The 20,670-nt window shown below is 42.0% G+C and overlaps 3 protein-coding genes across 9 annotated transcripts; all 3 read right to left on the bottom strand.

Annotated features, from left to right (window-relative positions):
• Positions 1 to 5: 5 nt before the first annotated feature.
• On the bottom strand, positions 6 to 11,811 carry hgs (hepatocyte growth factor-regulated tyrosine kinase substrate). 5 transcript variants are annotated; one of them, XM_077559704.1, is made up of 20 exons: positions 11,411 to 11,811; positions 10,169 to 10,253; positions 9,996 to 10,071; positions 9,782 to 9,874; positions 9,021 to 9,144; positions 8,145 to 8,197; positions 7,823 to 7,891; positions 7,561 to 7,685; positions 6,586 to 6,703; positions 6,384 to 6,482; positions 6,202 to 6,297; positions 6,088 to 6,126; positions 4,175 to 4,375; positions 3,663 to 3,873; positions 3,420 to 3,592; positions 2,821 to 2,961; positions 2,365 to 2,548; positions 2,153 to 2,283; positions 1,822 to 2,004; positions 6 to 1,025 (listed from the first exon to the last, which is right to left on the bottom strand). In XM_077559704.1, the coding sequence occupies exons 1-20, from the start codon at positions 11,445 to 11,447 to the stop codon at positions 894 to 896; spliced, it is 2,370 nt and encodes a 789-aa protein (XP_077415830.1). In that variant the 5' UTR covers positions 11,448 to 11,811; the 3' UTR covers positions 6 to 893. The 5 variants fall into 5 exon arrangements, with proteins under 5 accessions (XP_077415830.1, XP_077415833.1, XP_077415828.1 ...); XM_077559707.1 differs by having other exon boundaries at positions 6,592 to 6,703; positions 11,411 to 11,810; XM_077559702.1 differs by having other exon boundaries at positions 3,663 to 3,876; positions 11,411 to 11,808.
• Positions 11,812 to 13,354: 1,543 nt separating this feature from the next.
• cldnk (claudin k) lies at positions 13,355 to 15,879 on the bottom strand. The gene is made up of 2 exons (XM_077559719.1): positions 15,729 to 15,879; positions 13,355 to 14,284 (listed from the first exon to the last, which is right to left on the bottom strand). Exon 2 carries the CDS (start codon positions 14,168 to 14,170, stop codon positions 13,523 to 13,525), a length of 648 nt encoding a protein of 215 aa, XP_077415845.1. The 5' UTR covers positions 14,171 to 14,284; positions 15,729 to 15,879; the 3' UTR covers positions 13,355 to 13,522.
• Positions 15,880 to 16,046: 167 nt separating this feature from the next.
• btr02 (bloodthirsty-related gene family, member 2) lies at positions 16,047 to 20,321 on the bottom strand. 3 transcript variants are annotated; one of them, XM_077559709.1, is made up of 8 exons: positions 19,968 to 20,321; positions 19,397 to 19,474; positions 19,060 to 19,311; positions 18,827 to 18,974; positions 18,726 to 18,752; positions 16,489 to 16,847; positions 16,287 to 16,394; positions 16,047 to 16,192 (listed from the first exon to the last, which is right to left on the bottom strand). In XM_077559709.1, exons 1-8 carry the CDS (start codon positions 20,319 to 20,321, stop codon positions 16,163 to 16,165), a joined length of 1,356 nt encoding a protein of 451 aa, XP_077415835.1. In that variant the 3' UTR covers positions 16,047 to 16,162. The 3 variants fall into 3 exon arrangements, with proteins under 3 accessions (XP_077415835.1, XP_077415834.1, XP_077415836.1); XM_077559708.1 differs by having other exon boundaries at positions 16,287 to 16,847; XM_077559710.1 differs by lacking the exon at positions 16,047 to 16,192 and having other exon boundaries at positions 16,261 to 16,847; positions 19,968 to 20,237.
• Between the last annotated feature and the right edge of the window lie 349 nt (positions 20,322 to 20,670).

The raw sequence follows: 20,670 nt of genomic DNA, 5'->3' as shown, positions 1-20,670 counted from the left end.
AAGTGGACAATAAGAAGAAGATATTTATTAAATATAAATTTAAAATGCAAGCCAGACAGATGGCTTTGATGGAGTAAAGAAAGACCACAAACTTACAGACGTAGCTGATTGGTGATCTGCGATGGATTACATGAGAAGCAAAAGCGTTTCCACTTGTCCTTGTTCACCCGCACATGGACTAGAGAGATATTAATGGATATTTACAGCAGGAGAGCTGTCATCATGTGGATGAAATAAATGATCAGTTTGTACTAGCGGTATCGCTTCAGTGCTTCAACCGTGAATCTTTTCCCAACTATCTTTAAATATCGCAAACAATTCACGAGGAAAGGCAAACAAAAGAGGCGATGTTAGTTCATGTGGATGAAGAAAAGGATGAATACAATGGAACCACCAATCGGAATGTTAAGATGTGAACCTGACGATGAGAGAGCGCTGTTCATTCCAACCCTTTCACTGAGCTTCCTCTCAAAAACACACACGCACACACGCACACACCTTTTAACATCTCAGTCAAAAAAATAAAGTACTCAGTCAGGCTCCACTCCGGAATACACTTTTTGAAAATCAACATGCTTGCTTTGCACTTAAAAGTCTTTTTTTGTCCTGTAATTAGTATTTTCTTATTTCATTATTATAATCATTCAGACTATTTGTGAAGGAGGAAATACAGAACAGGTAACGAGATGCGGGTTGGCTCACCCACTCCCACACTAAAGTAAAGAGATCATCACAATATTTCATTTCACATCGCCACGACATGACAGTGAAGTGGAGGTGTTACAGATTAGGAGAGAGGGGTGTGTGTTTGTGTGTGTGTGTGTGTGTGTGTGTGTGTGTGTGTGTGGTAGTAGTGTGTGAGTTGCCTGGTCACAAGCAAGCAGCAGCAGCTTTCAGTCAAACGAGATAAGCTGCCCCTCTGCATTGCCGGGGACCAACTGGGGAGGAGGGTGGTGGTGCTGCTGCTGCGGCATTTGCTGTGGGGGCTGCTGTGGTAACTGCTGAGGGCCACTAGGGGCAGCCACCTAGAACAGACAAGTCAAAAAGTTAAACCAGACAGCTATGTCAAAATGTCCACCTTCATCCCCTAAGCCCTTATTCCCTATATAGTTGTACTATATAGTTGCGGAATACTTTGTATATAGTGTCCTTATTCAGTTTGGCGATTCCGATAGCTAGCTGACTACCTAACCTTGCCTGCAAGATGGATTCTCGCGGGAGTTCTAAGTTCACAAACCCCCGAGAATCCATCTTGAGCCGAGCCCGCTGATTTCACCGATGACAAAGAAATTCTATGTCACTACGCACAGAATGCGTTGCAACGTAAACAACAACAGCGGCGTACGTAAAAAAAACAAAAGTTTCTACAAAATGTATTCAACTGGAAATTATTTTTCAAACATGAATCTCATAGTTTTGTTAGTAACAACCAAATAAATCACATGGAGCAAACTTGTTATTACAGTCAGGGTTTGTTTTAAGAGGTAAAATAGACTCAAAGCACTTTTGTGGGGTCTTGCATGCAGCAGGGCTCAACTATGAACAGTGCTTCTATTTACAGTTAATAATGCCAAAAAGTACATAGGTTTGGAAATTTGATAGTTTTTATGTTTAGAATAAAATGTTGCAGTGTCTCCAGAGTGTGTATCTGTGATTTATTTTGTTTACATTTACTTTAGCAACATGTAGACACATCTACTTTTAATTGGAAATTTTCACTCAATCTCTGTACAGTATGTGCCGATTATCAGAAGCTATTGCTGCCTTTTTTATTTTTATTTTTTATTACTCTTAATACATTACAGAGTCATACTAACTGACCTGTTGATACATGGGCTGCTGACCAGACATGTACGGCTGTTGGATGGCCATGTTGGGATCCTGCCCCGGAAGTGCCGAAATCATGTTCTGCATGCTGTAGGATGGGTAGCCCATGTAGCCCATGCCGTTGGTGGGGGCAGCCTGGGTCATGGGGGCTAAGTTTTGGGCCTGCGACGCCACATTCTGTACAGGGGGAGGAGCGAGTGAAGGAGGGAGATAGAGAGTGAGAGAGAGAGAGAACAATTAAGTGGAATGATGCTTGGTATTGTAACCACAGTTGTTCAAAATCATGTCCAGATTTAATTTGGACTCCTGAGTAGCAGAAGCAGACCTGGTAGCCTTGCGTGGGTGTGGGCTGGTAGTTGGAGTAGGGTGTACTGGTTGGCGGGGCCTGACCAGGAGGAGGAGCTGGCTGTCCATTGGTGGCAGCAGGCGGATACATGTATGCATTCATACTGGGATCTGAACAAGCAAAACAAACAAAACAAAACAAAACTGGTCAGAAACCAATCAAACTGAGGTGAAGGTGACGCCTTGGGCTACCTGTGGTAGCAGCTGGCATGGCCTGGTACTGTGGCGGTGCACCCTGGCCCTGCTGGCTCATGTAGAGGTTGTGCATAGGAGAGCCTTCTACAGAGTTGGCTGGACTGAAGGTGCCTGGGTAGCTAGGCGGACCTCCGGGCTGGTACACCACCCCGCCTGGTACGTTGGGAGGCAAAGACTGCACCTGTAGAAGGATTACGCTGAATATTAGACTTTTTGTAAACGGTTGGCTCGGTTGAACATTTTGTTGTTTGAATAGTTGGTGCCACTCTGGCGTTTTAGGTTTCAGTTTTCCAGTAAACTTCACTAACGCATGCGAGTTGAGCCCCCCACCCCCCTCCTCCAAGTGATATGATTTTCTCGACAGCAAGTGTCTGAGAACAAACGTTCAGGAATATAAATAGAATGGGGGCTCACTATAACTATAAAATGGTAGAAGGCTTTATGTGTGTGTACCTGTGCGTAGGGCAGAGAGAAAGCTGGCATCTGAGCTCTCATCTGGATGGTGTGCTTCTGCTGCTCCAGACGCATCTGGCGCTCCTTTTCCTGCTCCTGCAGGCGTTGGATGGCCAGCTGCCGCTGCATCTCCAAGTACTCCTACAGCGCAGAAACAAAACACTTCTTAGCACAGTGACAGCTTGGCAACATGCGTGACATATCGGAAGGTCCACGACAGTAAAGAGTTTTTAGGATTTTGCCTTCATAAGCCAACACAATGGGTTTAAATTAAAATGTGAACTACATTCAGTTGCAATTTAAGACATTCCACATGGCCTTTTACCTTTTAGGAATTACATGGAGTAGCCTACATCCCATTTCCAGGGGGTTAAAAGTATTTGGACAAGTAACGCAATTATCAAAACAGATTTTCTGAATAACAGAATAAAAAATCCAAAGTGTAGAGCCCATGGTGCCTATGTTTTAAAATACATCTTGGAGCTCATTTTGAGTGCAATTGAATATTTACACAAAGAAAAATTTTTCAGATACTTCTGCACCCCTGACAATGGAGGCAATCCATTGCCAAGTGTCCAGTGTACGGTGGGCTGCAGTACCTGCTTCTTCTGCCGCATGATCTCCAGTTTTTGCGCCAGCTGTATCTGTCTTTGCCTCTCAGCCTCCTCGGCGGCGCGGCGCAGTTTCTCCCTGTGCTCGTCCCTAAGTGCGTTGAGGGCCGCCCGAGCATCACGTACCTGAGCCAGCTTGTCTTGTAGCCCCTCGTAGTACACTGCCGGTACCGCAGATTATTGAAGACATGAACAACAAATAGAAGGGGAAAAAAAGGCCAGACCACTCACGTCGCTTTTCGTCAAGTTGGTTGAGGATGTCCAGGAGCTGCGGGTGCATGTTGTTGATGGACTGGAAGAGGGACAGGACGGCGCTGTCGTTGGTGATGCTGCGCCCCCGCATATGGTTGCTCTTCATACGGTTCAGGAAGGTGGTCACTGCATTCTGTAGGGCCTTCAGGAACTGCTCGTGGTTCTCCTCCGACTCACCGTTCTGGTACTGCTGCTGGAGAAGGTAAAACGCCAAGTCACTTGTAAGATACAGTGCATCTGGATAGTATTTGCAGAGATTCACTTCTTCCACATTTTGCTATGTTGTAGCCTCACTCCAAAATGGATTCAATGAATTGTTTCCTCAAAATTCAACACACAAATACCCCATATTAACAATGTTTGTTTGTTTTTTCGCAAATGAAAAATAAAGCGAAGCACTGCATTTTATTGATTAAATGAACACAGTACTGATAACAATAATGATAACCAAGTCGTCCTGCAAAAGATCCCAGCCTAAGATCTGAGCATACCTCCACAATGCTGACAGGCTGCATGGGCACGTGAGCTTCTACGGGCTGGCTGACTGGCGCGCTGACCGGTGCACTAACTGGTACGCTGACAGGTGGCGTGGGTTCGGCTAGTGCTACGGGGGCTGGCGCTGAAGGTGTGGGACTCTTGCGGGCCTCCTCCTGTTTCTTCTCCCAGTACGTTCTGTTGAGGTAACGGGCCAGCTAAAACGAGGCCACACAGAGAAAATGCATGTATGGATATGAAAATGTTAATAAATAAAAGAGAATGGAAGGAAATAAACTGCTTTTATGAAGTGTAATTGAACTGAATGTCTCACACACGGTAATACAGTAGTGTGTTTACTAATGTGTTACTTTAATGTGTTACAGAGCTCCGACTCTGCCACCCACCGCCACAGTCTTGTACACGCTTCCTTTAACGACTCGTTAGCTAGTTGTTGTAGTAGCAGCGTTTTGCAAACATCTTTATAGTCATTTTCAGGTTAGTGATTTATTAGCATAGCATTTGGTTAGTTTATTTTTAGGGTATTTCAAAAAGAAAAAAAAATAGTAGTTTATCAGAAACTTAAGAACATATCTTAACCTTAATTATGGACTGGCAGTGTAAATCTGTGAGTTAAATTTCTGTTCCCGACAAAGTGCATACATACACATTATGGCTGAAAGATTAAATGCATTTGCAATTAAATCGCGTTTTGACAAAACGCTATTACGCAATCGTGAAAGGCTGCGATTTAAATGCCCATTGAAATGTAGCGGAAGGAGAGAAAGATGGAGCAGGAACGTCACCGCTTTAATTAAAGCCTGGCGCCATAAGTGCACGTCATTTTGGTGAGTTTTTTAGTCTCATGAAACCTTGAGACGAGTTTCTAACATGTTTAATCTGTTTGATCTTGGTTTTAAAACAACACTTCACCGCTGTGAGTTTTGACTTTTCGGCTGCCGTAGCGTCGCGTGTTTTGTAAACTGACTGTACACACAAGCGTGCGGCAGAGGCTGATAAATTTGAGTTGTCCTATATTTTGAGGTTAAATAGGTCTGTATGTGGCCATATGCTGTGTCGTCCGATTTCATGAATGAAAATTAGGATGCTGGATGGATGGAAATGATTATTGCTCGTCATTACTCACCGTTGTTTAGGAGCCGCCGTAGCCTCTTTTATTGTACTTTTAATGTGGCCTTGGTGAACTAATCAGGCCAAGCGGCAAGCAAACAACTCTTTAATAACAATTTGCAAGAAACTGTCGGCCGCCAGAAAACAGCTCCAAACGCACTTAGCTTACCAAAATAAAAGTCTGTGTTGCGTTCACGGACCGTCCACACCATGGAAAACTACGCAACCCGCGACACCCAACCACGATTGGTACAGAATGCTAATGGTTTTTAAAATTAAACCGGACAATGTTTCGTCATATAAGCAGGTATAATTTTACTTTGCCTACACTTTAGCATGTGTGAGTATACTGACTGGAGATCGCTGTTTTATTTTTTTAATATGTATATTGAATTTATTTATTGATAAATACAATGCTTAAAAGGTGCAGTGTTTACATGTCATGTTTCATGCAACATGAAAAATTGGATATGTTGAAGTGGTAAATTGTAACTATAACTGTTGTGGCTTCATTTGCCTTTATCTTAAGGTCCTGTAATCTATAATAGATCTGATATTGTACTTTATTATAATTAACTTTTTGTTGGGTAAAAAAATCATCGAAAAGGACCTTGGGAAAAAATAATCGCATATGATATCGCAATCGCAATTTTTTTTGGGGAAAAACGCAAATAGATTATTTTCCATAATCGGTCAGCCCTAATACACATACATACATACATAAATAAATCAATTTTAAATATGGACCAATTGACTATTAACTGTATAAAAAAAAATATATTAAAAATGATGAAATTACCTCAGGGTCAACTTCTTCAGCTGATGGAGCAGAGGAATTCTAGATTGTAGAGAGTCAGTTAAAAAAATTGCATCATGATGCGTTACACAGATATTGGCATGCAGCGCATCTTACCATAGGAGGCGTGTAGAGGGTGCTGACTGGAGGTGCCGAGGAAGTGACCGGGGTGGGGTCCGCCTTGAGATAGCCAGGGTATGAGTTCTTCTGCTTCTGCAAGTGCATATTCTTCTTTTTTAGACACTTCTCCCTAATCAGGCAGTAGTAACTTCAAATACATGTGCGAGGAGGCGTCCTACCATTCGCTCTTTTTCCTCAGCCTCACTTTGGGAGAGGGCGATGGCCAGCTGCAGCTCTTCCTCCTCTTGCAGTGCTGCTTCGTCTCTTTTTGGAGGCATCTGAACAATCAACAATAACGGTTGGACTGTATACATGTAACAGTACAAATCACTTGCAGGATGCACATTTTTGTGTTTGCAAATAAATCTAAATGTTATTTGCCTTTACTTGTGACTGCTGGGAAAGCGGGCTAGTGAGATACTCCGGAGGCAGCTCGGCAGCGGTGGTGGTGGAAGCCGGTTTGTTCTCTGCTTTCCTAAGTGAAGGAGAGGAAGGGTGGCTGTTGAGGGGAGGGATTGGGGGAGGACAAAATCTTGTAAATGAGCACAGGAAGCACGACACTGGAAACAACATCAAGTTTTATGGAACAGCTCATATGACACACACCAGCACCATGTGATAAAATCTTGTCAAATTGCCAATGAAAAACTACTTTGAGTTTCTACTACATCAAGTGCCCTGACCTAAACATTTAATCCGTTCAGCTGACACACTTACGACTCGAAACTAGAGATGCTCTGATCAATCCGCAATTTGTGAAATGTATGATCGGAGGTCGCTGATCAAAGCCGTTAACGTAAGACTGATCACCGCAACGGCCAATAAAAACAATGATGTCGTGTTCTATGACAGTAATTCACATCGTTTCTTTGTTCCTTTAAATTAATGTCACACAAGAAGCAACACTACATGTATTAAATATAACTATTTATTATTTATATTTAACCAGTAATGCTCAAAGCATTGTAAAAAGAGGAATTGACCTGATTGTAACTATTTTACACACAATATAAAAACATGGTTTGCAAAAAAAAAAGGACAAATGCGAGCGTTAAATATGACATACATACAAGTACTGGTAACACAAACACATTAACCAACACTAACGTAGCGCAAAAGTCATAATTACAGTAAATACTATATAAATAACGAAACAGTTAGTACGGCAATCACTGAACGTGACTTTTTGAGACACATGGCAACATATTCTTAAGCCACTATGCTAAATAGTTCACAGCATACGGTTTGTAACCTTGAAATATCATGTCAGGTATAGTATAATCATAAACTGATGACACCCTGTAGCTGTAGTATGAGAATGTGGATTTGTTGAAGTTTAAGTCGCCAGGTACTCACTTGTTCAGCTGCTCAAAGCAGGGCTCACACACACGGACCTCCTTCTCTATTCCGAACTTGGGGATGGTTGAATACTTCGAGGAACATTTGCCGCAGAAGATCTGCCCACAGGCTCGACAGTGGTGCTTTGAAAAGGAAGAGAGAGAGCAATTCAGGTCAAGCTCCACACGTGGTCCATAAAAATACTACTCTGATCACAAGTGTCGGCTGAAAGAACTGTGGGAAAGACCACATGTCCCTTTTACAGGCAAGCCACACCTACCTTCCTTGTCATCACTCCAAACTGGACTCTGCACCGGTGGCATTCCTCAGCATCAACCCAGTCCGGGGCCTGAATAAACCAAAACACACATACAGCTTGTTATGTCTGATATAGAAGCACAAGACAAAATGGAGCTTTGTCCCTTCTTTTACTATACCACAAGTCAATTGAAATTGAATTAATATGTTTGTTCTTCCTGGTCTTGAGAGTATACAGTCTGCTAACTATATGTGCTACCTATTATTTGCTGGTGATGCCTCACACTTTTGCACAGTACTACACAAACAGTATTAAACATGACCCAAAATAAATGACATCTTACTCGTTCTGCTGAAAACATTGCATCACTCTCCTTAAACTCGGGGAACACATGACCTGTGGATGAAAACATTCAGCACACACACTGCACATTAATCAATGCTAACATTACAATGTGATAGTCACATTATCTGCTTGCTACAATGCTGAGAGGCCTCAACAAATTAACCAATTTTGGCTGGGAGCGCATTATTGAGTTTCTACCACTAGAACTGGGAGCGCTGCAGCGCTCTTCTACATTTATCAAATACCATCATTTCCAGACTATAAGCAGCGCTAGCTAAATTTGGGAAATACTCGTAACTCGAGATTGTTACACGTATAAGCCGCAGGTGTTTTAATGTTACCGTACCGGTACACAAGAGCTCCTACTACCACAGAGGGGATTGTCGGGACAGAGATGAGTCTTTGGGAACGCAAAGCATCCCATTTATTAACATCTGAACAGCATTCGTGAGGTGATAATACTAATAACTAAAAACTAATACTGTGCACGTCCTGCAGTCAAAGTAGTAGACAACAGAACAAAACTTATAGCGCTTGACGATGCAAGAATGTCAAATGGCTAAATGAATTCCGTTTAAAAGTGCTTGCCTGTAGGACGGCAGTAAAGTTCAAATTTCATGAACAAATAATTGTATCATGACCAAATGAAAAGTAACTCATATTAGAGCATACCACAAATGTCTTTGTTATAGCAGAAGATGTTATCTGTCGGAGTCATGTGCATACACAATGAACTACTAAAAAAAAAAAAAAAAAAATCTGAATTTTTTTTTGGGGGGGAGATAAAAAAAAGCGGAATTCCGCGAATTAGCGGAAAAATCACATCCCTGGTTATATGATGGTGGAAATAACAGACATTGACATGGGCACTTACCTTCCACTTTCATGATCTGATAGGTGTCTTGCACCACTTTGTATTTGGGCTCGTTGCGAAAGGCGTGGGCCCAGGCTTGGATCAAGTAAAGGATTTTGTTACGGACATTTGGCTCCGTCTGTTTCTGGTGCAAGGAAAATTACATTTAAAAAACAGTACACATTATTTTTAAGCACAGCGGAACAGCACAAACGTGGTCAACCTGCACAGTACAAAAAGATGAAATACAATCAGTTTGCAAATCAATTTCAAGTCAAGTCTATTTATAATCAGAAAAATGTCTGGTGGAAATGGCTCAGTTTGCTGACCAAACCCAGTAAACAGGTGTGCCGTGATTGGTCGTTACCTCAGCATGAGTGACGTCATCTTCAGTCGACAGCAAGTGGCAAAGTTAGTTTTTAAAGGTGTTAATTGTTTATGAAAAATAATGAAGTTGTCACCATTAATTATAGATTAAATATCTTCTCACGGCTGAAAATGGCTCAATGAGTCAAGTATCCCTCTAAAATGATTGCATTGTCGGATAATGGTGGTGCGTCAAGTCGTGGAGATACACACGCACACACACGCTAAAGTAGATGTGCTGGGTCATGTGACAAGAATATGAGCACATCAAATATTTGCCAGCTTACACTGAAATGTTTGCAAGATAGGAGGAGTTGTGAACTAAACTTCAGACTAAATGTGGTCGTGCTCACATGCATCAAATGGTGTATCAAATGCATGAACTGTATACAGTAATTTCTGGACTTATACAACACCTTGATCAGATCCTTCAGCTCTTCCATGGTTTGCTTACATGCTACCTCATCATGAACAGTTTGCCCACAGTTCTTAACCACAGACTCAAGGACCTGAAGAGGAAGGAAGCATTGTTTACTTTTTTTACTCACTGTAACACAGCATGATGTGTTAAAATATTACACGGCTGTAATCTTTTAACAGTCATTTTTAACTAAAACGGAAACATCTTACCTCAAATGCATAGAGGGCCACATGTGGATTTTTGTCATTTAGCTTTTTCTTGATAGCACCAATTGCATATTTCGCCCTGATGGGAAAGAAACACCAATTCAACTATTAAAAAAAAAACACACACACACACACACATTGAGCAAGACAATAAATCAAGTCAGTTAGTGGCTCACTGGGTGTCTCCTTGTCGAATGAGATCGCAGATTTGCAGGATTGATTCCCAGTCGGTTTCCAGGAGCAGTTGACTGGTGGCCTTATCTGAAAATTATTACATACGAATGGATTGGTGAACCGAGAAAATGTGATTATCATTGATACCATATTTAGCGTTTCTGGGAGTGAACGGCTGTCGCCAGCTCCTCTCTGTAGTCTATGATGTGGCAATGTTATTAGCGATAGCATCAGGAGCTCAAGTTAAGATAGTCGTTATTGATATGATCCCACCTTGCTCGAAAATCATTGTGGTAACATAACTATAAGGGTTGTTTCCATCTGACCATGTGATTGAAAATAACATTTTCATCCGATCTGCATCCAGCTAAAGAGATGGGATTTAAAAAATGTGTTTACTAGATATTGAATATATTGCCAAAAATAACAGCAATAACTTAGCTTACTATATTATACATTAGCATTTCAAGTTCCTAAATAACAATATATTCTGGTGTCATTTTTATTATATCACGAAAAACTGGTATTTTAACAGGTTTGTGTAGACTTTTTAAATCTACAGTTTGATGTGATTCATAGACTTTGTTGAAAATTACTGACGTATTTTTGGTGGGCCTACTGAACTACTATATTGTAATTTTGATAATTATAATGGAACTTGAAGAACCAAGCATTGTGTTAGATGCGGTTTCGTGCGAGAAAAAAACTGAGAAGCACTGAGTTGTCGCACAACCAGATCCTGAAGAATTGCTGTTATAAAGACAACGTCATTTGATTGACGTTGCCATTTAACCAGATCCAAACCTATTGGATTTATTACAAAGCCGTTTCGTTGACACAAAGCTCTGCAAAAACAAGTGTCACGACTTCACAAATCATTTTGATCAAATGTTTGGTCGTCATGTTGACGTTGCTTTATTTTCAAAAGGATGCGAATAATGTTTACGTTTTTGTACACGGTTAAAATGACTGTTAATCTTGTCACTCGTACAATTCACTTTGATAAAATTAATGGCATCGTTCTTGTCTTAATGCTCTTTTACACAATCTGGGATTGTATCGCCTGTTATGAATACTAGCGAGCTAATTTGGGCCTTAGTCATCGGCGGTCAATTTTGTTAGCAGCAGGCTAAAATTAGCTTGGCCTCAGCGCCACAGCCCCAGCTTTAAACAATACACTGTTGAAAACTCGGTACTTTTACAACATAAAGTCAACTACATGACAAATTATCTATGTGACTTACCCAGAAGCCTCTCGAATGTACCTCCGCCTTTCCCCATAGTTGACCGAAAGTCTTAAAGTCGCTGTCGGTGTGTGTATATTTCCCCTACTCAGTGTCCGCTGTTATTTTCGCAGTTTTAGCTTAGTGGCTAATGGCTAGCGTCAAGTAGCCACGGAACAGAACGCACTGTACGCACAGCAGCTGTACACTGTTTCCATTTCCCACTTCCGGTGGAGAAACGTCAACGTGCCAAAGGGCGCGCGCCCTCTGCCGTAAATCCAAAACACTAAAATATTGGCGAAAGAGTGACTTCAACTGCACGACAACTTTGAAACTCTTTCATTAGAATCCCCACCGTGACCTTCATTAAAATACAGTGGGGCAAAAGGCAAATCATTGTGGAGGACTGAATAATCTACAGGATCGCGAAGAAACAGGCAGCATTGAAGACGCAGGCAGAGCGGCGTCACGCACTGTGCGTCACCTCCTGCATTGCACATGACATTACTCTTGAGTGCCTGCTTTTTTTTCTTTAAAAAATAAATAAATCTTTATTTAACAAATTGAAACCAAGAGCCAAAGTGTCTGCTTGGCGTACATTTCGAAATTTATGGTGGTCGTTGCGATTTAAATGATATTGGCAGACTACATGAAAAGAAAATAATTGTTAGATTTAGTAATAAAATGTGAGATAATTAAATTTTTAGATAAAAAAGAAAAGAAAAGCAGCAACATTTCATATAGGAGAAAAGTGAAAGTGCAGTGTTCATGTTCATATACGGTGCATGTTACAGTGGCATACAATAATATAAAAATATACACTTTATAATGGTCTGAAAAAAGATCCGAAGCTATAAAACATAACTTCATTACAATTTAATCTGTTATTTCTCAGAATAATGAAGCCATCATCTTTTTTAATATAACTTTCCCTAACCACCCACTGCATTAAACTTTACACTACTTTTGTAGAGATTAAGCCAATGATGACACTGACAATAAAGTAAAGTATCGCTTCGAAATATTTAATTCTCTAGTTGAGTATGGCACAACGCTTATGCTGTGTAGGTCTGGTGTAAATGCTGCCCTGCCCTTATCAGCTATCATCAGCGCACCCTTAATGCCCATTGTCACTTAAAATATGTCTTGATTGTACAGTGGCTCCCTTACTGTACTCAACAGTGAGCCTCAATCAGCTTTGTTCCAGGGCAGGCTGACGTAGGTCATGTATGAGTCACTACCTGGCACCCGGATCACTGGCGCTCATTGTTATTGTGGTCCATCATCAACTTTATTGTGATATTTCAGATGCTGCTATAGAGATGCAAAACAAGCATTTTGGTTTTTAAACCAGAATATATTATTGTGTAAGTGTAAATAAGGTGGTAAATATTTTTTTGTTCATTCTGTACTTGGTGGAGAATGGCAGAGACAACACTACAAGCATGCAATCATTGTTCTATTGTTCTACTGTGCCTGGACCAAAGCCAGTGTGCTGCTTACTTGAAATGAGCAAGACAAAAGTTTGGGGTCACCAAGATTATTTCAGGTCACACAGACAGTGGAAACAACACACAATTGTAGATAAGTTTTCACGTCACTAAGGAATCTCCTTAGTCTTGAAAGAATAGCAGTTAAAAAAAATAATCTTAAAAAGTAGTTAATGTAAAGTAGCTGCACACTTTTGTCTTTGAGTTCTGATTTGCTTTTTCATATCTTACTGGGTTTTCTCCAGGTGCTCCAATTCCTTCCCACGTTCACAAAATATGCATGCCAGCGTCACTGAAGGCTTTAAATCGTCTTTTGGTATGATTGAATGGATAAGTGGTATAGAAAATGATGATGGATGAAACAATATTCATAAAAAAACTGCTTTTTATTAAGAAATAAGGGTACTTCTAAGTGTTCCAAAACTTTTGAATGTTAGTGTAAATGCTCGGCAAAAAGAAAAACGTTCTACATGAGTAAAGGCCAAATGTTTTATTGTATCTTACAATGACATGCATAGAAGAAAAGATTATTTGATCATACGTGGAGTTCAATTTTCTCTAAGCCTGCTGAAAAACATTGAATACCAAGAGGAGGGTGAAACAGGCTTGTCATCAGTTGGGGGGAATCTTGTAGTTGGGCATGTTAGACGTAGCCTTTAACCTGTGAGGCGGGTGCCCGACGGGGGCTGCTTTCCCCGCTACTGAAGGTGGGCGAGCCGGGCAAGCCGGGCGGACTGGAGCCGGCATACAGCAGAGACCCGCCGACCAGGAGCAACGCCGCTGCGCCCCAGCCGATGTAGAGCCCCGGGCCCAGTTCGCGCTTGTGCGGCGCGGCCACGTGCGGGTCGTAGAAATCCCTGATGATGGAGTGGGCGGTCCAGCAGACGGGTACCAGGAAGAGAAAGCCAGCAACGGCGAAGAGCACCCCCGAGATACGGGCGATGCGTGCCTTGAGGCTGTTGACACCCACGCACTTGGTGCACTTAACGCCGAGCACCCCTAGAGCCAGGGCCACGGCGCACAGCATGACCGAAAGCACCGTGAGGCCCCGGGCAGCCTGCATGTCGCTGGGCAGCGCCAGCATGCTGTCGTAGATCTTACACTGGATCTGACCCGTACTCTGCACGATGCAATTCATCCACAGGCCTTCCCAGATGATCTGAGCCGTCACCAAGTTGTTGCCGATGAAGGCGGTGACTCGCCACAGCGGCACCAGGATCACGACCACCCCGGCCACCCAGCCCAGGATGGACATGATGAGGCCTACCAGCTGCATGGCAGTTGTCGCCATGTTGTTTGAGGTTTTTAAATAAGTCTCTGCTTGTTTAGTGTAGTCCTTAAATCGCGTTCTTCTGCTTACTCCTTTAGGTGATGATGTCACTCAGCTAAAACCAGGACGGGCGATCTAAAAAGCAGAAAATGATAAATGTTTTATGACATTCTACTCTGGACCACAGTAAAGAGAGGTCTTAGATTTGAATTTTGGACTATATCACATTTTCCTACATGTAGAATTTCATGGTAGAAATGTTTGGACATAATTCAAAATCTTTGTTTGCCACAAAAAAAGTATTACTCATCACCAAAAGAGAACCATGCCAACGGTAAAGCATGCAGGCGACAACTTCATGAAGGCGAATTCATGGAGGATGTTATGAACCATTCCAAAAACCTTCAGACTTAGAAAGTAAATAACTGTCAGGAAAAGCTGACTAGAATGTCTGAACTTTACATGGGATTAACTATTGGCACTTTAAATCGTGGCAGGTGTGTGCTGACTCCCGTTTGAATGTGATTGGTTACAAACATCAAAAGTTATGAGAGGGTGTGCACACTTGTGCAACCGCATTATAATATTTTTTTCAGTTGATTTGAACAGGTTGTAGGTTATAATAATGGTGGAAAAAGTTTTAAATCATTTATCTTTGTCTCATTTTTCTTTGAACTGGGGTGTGTAGACTTTTTATATCTGCTGTAGGCTCCGGTTCGCCTGTGAAACCTCAATGGACATTCTACTCATTTCTAACCACACGCAAAGACTAACCAAGCATATGGTTACCATAACTATTTGGACCCAGGCCCGTGTTTATTGGATTCCAGGCAGTAGCACAGAGAAAGGCCTTATTTGATAGGGAGTGTCTGTGGGTGTTGAGCTAAGCAGCTAATCTCGGAAAAAGCACCGAGCCCGTCGGGGAACACAAGTGAGCTTTCATGGAACCGTTTTGGAGTGGGCTACAACAAGGACCATGTCAGTCAGCATTCACATTAGTCAATTACTGGGAATCAAACTGTCCAATAACATTAATTAAAAAAAACTTTGAATATTGACCAAGAGGTTGCTGACATTGGGAAAACTGATTTCTCTGACACTTTGTGGAACAAAGAACCAATCTCAGAAGGCTAGTTGTGGATGTGGATAAGCATTGAAGTAAAAACTCCTTCATTTTTTTGTGAATAATACATGAATTCTGAGAAAACAATTCAGGCATACAGTATGCAGAAGATGGATATCTATTCAATTGGATTCAAATCAGGAGAAGCTCTATAGCTACATTATACATTTTTACATTAGGGGTGTAAAAAGTCTGGTTGAAAATTTTGAAAAATAACCATTTGCTTTGCCACCTTGAAAACAAAAGTGATGCTGATCATATATTGAACTGATGATCATCTCATCCCACATCGGTTTGGTTTTCGTGTGCAACAAAACGATGAAGAATTAAACTGCACACAATATATTCTGTATGTGGCACTCAGTGCAATATATTTGGGCAGTGACACCCCAGCTATTCATGAAGACAAAGATGACATTTATGTAAAAAGCCATTTACACCACCAAATGTATTTACCTCAAACTGGACTCTTCCTGTCCTCAGCAGTTCACCAGATCAGGTGGTCCGACGCTCTTGGGGTGCGATGGGGGAGTTTAATCAATTCCACAAGCAGGCAGCTGGCGTCAGAGCCTCGAGCAACGTCAAGTGGCAAGGAGATGCTGCCCAAGTGTTGTGGCAGTGGGCACAAATGTGTGTCCATGTGTGTGTGTGCCAATACATGAATGCGTCTCCCGGTGCCTGGTGTACGAGCACAATAAGCCGCTGTTTGGCTGCGGACAAGCCCACCTCCCTCACCCTCTATCCCAGTCCTGCTTTGGCCTCATGTCTGCTCATCTTCTGGCTTCATTGATAGTTTCGAGTGTAGCGCTCCAACTCCATCCACCAGCCTCCTCTTTGGGCATCTTCTGTACTGGCAGCTCCATTTCCAGCATCCCTTACAGTCAGTCTCCTTACGCAGGACAAATATAGGACCAGGACTCCTTTGTCCCCGGAGTGATACATGTAGAAAACAACCTTGACATGTTAAGATAGATAGAATGTGTCGACACTATAGAACCACTAAAGGATCACAACCTTCTTTTCAGGGTGATCAGATGCTGCAAAAGCTGGAGCTAATGATGAGCGGCTCAGCATTTTTGCCACCGTGCAGCCGACCGGGACAGAAAAACGGGTGCAGGCCGTCTGTGAACGTGTCGTTGAAGGTGTGAATGTGGACGCCCGTCTCTGCACAATAGAAGGACACGCGGCCTTCGGCGTAATCAACAAAGACGCCCACCTTTCTGGGCCTCTGCTCCAGTGCCACCGCACTCACCGGAGAGGTGTTTGCGACGTACTGCCCGCCCACCTTCAGACTCAGAGTCCAGAAACCGTTGGCAGGGCAAACGGTGAAGCGGCCCTTCCTGTTGATGGACTGTCGGACCGCACCCAAGCTCCATTCTATCTTCTCGCCGACCTCCACCTCCCAGTAGGACCTCCCGCTGTTGAAGCTTTCTTTGGCGAGGACGTTGACCACCCGGTCGAAGCGTTTGGGGTGGTCGGGCACCTCGTGGCGCTTGTCGCTCTGTCTCACCTGTTTTCTGTCATCAGAGATCGAAAGAGTGGGGTGGGCCGTCTTGGCGCTTAGATTCACATCCACTGTAACAAAAGGAGGTCAAGGTGTTTGAGCTTGGAAGTTTGTGCTATCTGAATTTAACTTTCAAACACAAGTTTTTCTTCACCATCAATACTGTATTTTAGAATGATAGGGAAAAAAATGTAATTTCAATTTTATTTTTAAGTAGAGTGGAGCCTCTAAAGTTTGCTTGTTTGGATTTGGAAACATATTTTTTTCTATAGAAAATAATAAATACACCAGATACACCCCAAAAACAGATTGGTCAAATTGACCCCCAGATTGGGTAATCTGTGTTAGAGGCTGACATTTTTGGGGGAATCCCGTGACCCCCCAAAAAGTGATTGTCACACCCACCCAAGTGGGGCGAAATTCGTTCTCCGCATTTCTAGCGGGGAGGCAAATGGGTCCCATTTTTATAGTTGCTGGTCTCAGGGTAGACACTCTACCATTAGGCCACTGAGCTGGTCATGCCTGGTGATCTATCTAGACACACATTTCCATTTTTAAACACTGTATTATATATATATTATATTGTAATCACTTATAACAATTAATAAACACATTTAGAATACAATAAGTTGATACAAAAAATATATTTCCAAGTGATCTATCTAGAGTTACTTTCTATTGTAACCAATTTCATTGCTCACGCCCTGACACTCAAACGCAAACTCGCCGACATGATCACATGCCAACCCAACAAGCCCTGCTTCTTAAAGGCACATGCATGTACAATGAACCCTTGCATATTTGCAGTTCGTAAATTCGCTTGTTCACTCATTTTTGGGGGGAACTTATCCTCCACTATTTAAAAATTCACAGGTTTTTGACAAAACGTGCTTTGTCGCCATCTTGTGGCATTTATAAGTAATTACAAACCGACTTTTGCTATTCACTGTAGGGTGCTACTGTGCGTGCTAGTCATGTTGTCCTTAGGGCAAAATGAGTAGATTTTTTTTAAAGGATTCTTTTCCTTTTTGGAAGAGGAGGCTCCTCCTCCATGAAGCTTCCTGTTCTCCCCTTACCAAGAAGGAGAAAATAAAGTTAATTGTAGGGAAATAACTTCGAAGGGGCGACTGTTTAGCAACCCTGCAAGCATAACTCTTGAGCTGACACGCAGCTGTTGTGATCTATTGATCTTGGAAACAGATTATTAAATGTTTTTATACACTCCCTGAATTGTGCTCACGTAGCCCTGGTTGGGAAACACTGCACTACACAGTATGTACAGTACCTTATACATGGTATTCCTGCAACTAGAATTTTTGTCTTTTATACATTGTTTATATTGTATATAAAGCACGTGGAAGGGATAAAACTTTATAAAAATGTTTTATTTATGTAAGGTTTCTTTATATTGCAGAGTTTCAGCTATGGCATGTGGGTCCGGAATGTAGCACCGCTAAGCTCTGTGACTTTCTTCAGAGGTTCCACTGGTATGGAAGTACATCTGTGCCATCTGTGTTTGAATTTAATTTCTAACACGTTTTTTTTTATCCTCCAAAGAATCCATTAAGACATTAAAAATCTTTATGTGTGTAGCCTGTTTTAGGATGAGAACTCCTGAGGCTTGTACACTTCGTTTTTTTTTTATATACACAATTTGATCAGACATTTTGGGGAAAATGCCTGGTTCAAATCCGGCCCTCGAGGGCCACTATCCTGCATCTTTCAGACGTTTCCCTCCTCCAACACACCATATTCAAATGATCAGGATCGTTATCAGGCTTCTGCAGAGCTTGATGATGAGCTGATCATTTGAATCAGGTGTGTTAGAGATAAAGTTTTTAAACATGCATAATAGTGGTCCTCAAGGAATGAAATTGAACATCCCTGCTTAGAGATTCCAATGGACGAACACAAATTTTAATTTACTAAATGTGTAGATAAAGACTCACCAATGTATCTCTCAATTCTCTTAAGTTCTGCCAAGTAAAAAGAAATATATGTCAGTGATCTACATCATAAGATGCTTAATTAAGATAATGTCAAAACTGACCTGATTTGGAGAGCCTATTTACTTCCACCTTCATCTTGGCCATCATTTCCGACAGTAATCTCCTGGTGACCCCGACACAAGGGTCAGTTTCTATGGTAATCATGGACCAATCCTTAAACTGGAACGGTGGTCCAGGGGGTACAACGTTCTGTAAGAAACACAGAGGTGATCAACATCACTCATCATGTATCATGTGTCATGGTAGGAAGAAGGATGAGGAAGAAGACACTTACAGTGGAATCTTCTTTTAATTCATCCTGCTGATCACAATTTTTTTCAGGAACCAGAGAGTCAGATTCCGCAGTCTCCTTTGTCAGTTCCCGGATCTCCTGCTCCAGCTCCTTAACCAGAGTCTCGACTTTCTTCTGCTCCTCCTTTTGGCGCTCCTCGATGGCCGCCACCACCTCTTTGTGACTCTTCTCCATGGCGTGGACGAGGGCTGAGAAGACTTTCTGGCTCTCTCGTACTTCTCTGAGGTAAGAGCTCTGATTGGTCGACACAAAATCATCATCTAGCGATTAAGTAAGAAAGGTAATATAGGAATTACTTTGGAGTGGGTTTCAACATTACCTTTTGAAGCTCAAGGGAATTCTTCAACCTGCCTTTCTTCTGCAACCTCAACTGAATCATTTGCTCAACATTGAGAATCTAAAGCATACATCAAAAACATGGTTTAAGCTACAACCTGCAATTCCCTCACATACTGCTGCACTTCATTGTGACTGTACTATTTTTTTTGATTCTGGGCAATTCTGGAGCTGGAATAAGATTTTCTTTGGTCCTTAATTGTCTTTAAACTCGGCATGAGACGCTGCACCTATATTGTAGTGTTTTTATATTTCAAATGCTTTAGATATTTCCTATGATTATTATGTGTGGACTGTACATATTTCTGGGTACTCTGGCTTCTTCACACATTTCATAAACTATCATGTTAGGGTCATTGAATGTATTAATTAATGTCAGAGAGAATGGTTGTTTGTCTATATGTGCCCTGCAATTTGTTGGCAACTAGTCCAGGTTCTACTACACCTCTCACCCTAAATTCAGCTGGGATAGACTTCAGCTAACCCGTGACCATAGTAAGAATAAGCCCATACAAATCGGATGGATGAAATGGGTAAAAAAAAAAATCACACACCGTCTCTTCTTCTGGTGGTTTCTGCGGTCTGGTCTTCTTGTAATTTTCCGAGATTTCAGCAAGGATGTGGTTTACGCTGAGGTCGGGCCTGCTGGCAAAGAGTCTCCTGCAGCACGGGCAGTATCTGGATTGGTGTCGCATCCAGTAGTCGCTAAGGCAGGACAGGCAGAAACTGTGTCCGCACGGGGTAGTGACTGGATTGCTGAAGATGTTCTTACACAGAGAACACAGCAGGGACTTCTCAGGGAGAAGGCCTACAGTTGACGCCATTGGGGCTGAAAATGGCAGTGAGCAAAGGACAGGTGAGTACAGAAATGCAGCCATCCATTTATTTCCTGTTGTGTCTGTCCTCATTAAGGTGGCGGGTGAGCTGGACTCATCTGTAACCTTGAAATGTTGTATGTAATTTGTTACAACTTATCAGAGACCCACCTGCTTTTGACCGACCCATTGGAGGGCAACCTATGGAATATATTGTGGTCTCTACCATCATTGTTTGGATTAAACTCCTTCCCACTCAAGTGCAAACGTACCAAGAATGAACAAAGCTTTTCAGAAAATGTAAAGCATGTGGACAAACAGGTATACGCCACACTTGGGTAACTATTACATCATAGAGGAGCTAAAATGCAACACAAAATTGCAACTAGAGAATTATTATAATTATTTTTAGTGTGAGACACAGATGTCCTCTGTTAAATAT

The sequence above is a fragment of the Vanacampus margaritifer genome, chromosome 2, assembly GCF_051991255.1.
Source record: "Vanacampus margaritifer isolate UIUO_Vmar chromosome 2, RoL_Vmar_1.0, whole genome shotgun sequence".
Classification (NCBI taxonomy): domain Eukaryota; kingdom Metazoa; phylum Chordata; class Actinopteri; order Syngnathiformes; family Syngnathidae; genus Vanacampus; species Vanacampus margaritifer.
This window is presented reverse-complemented; position numbering and strand designations above follow the sequence as displayed.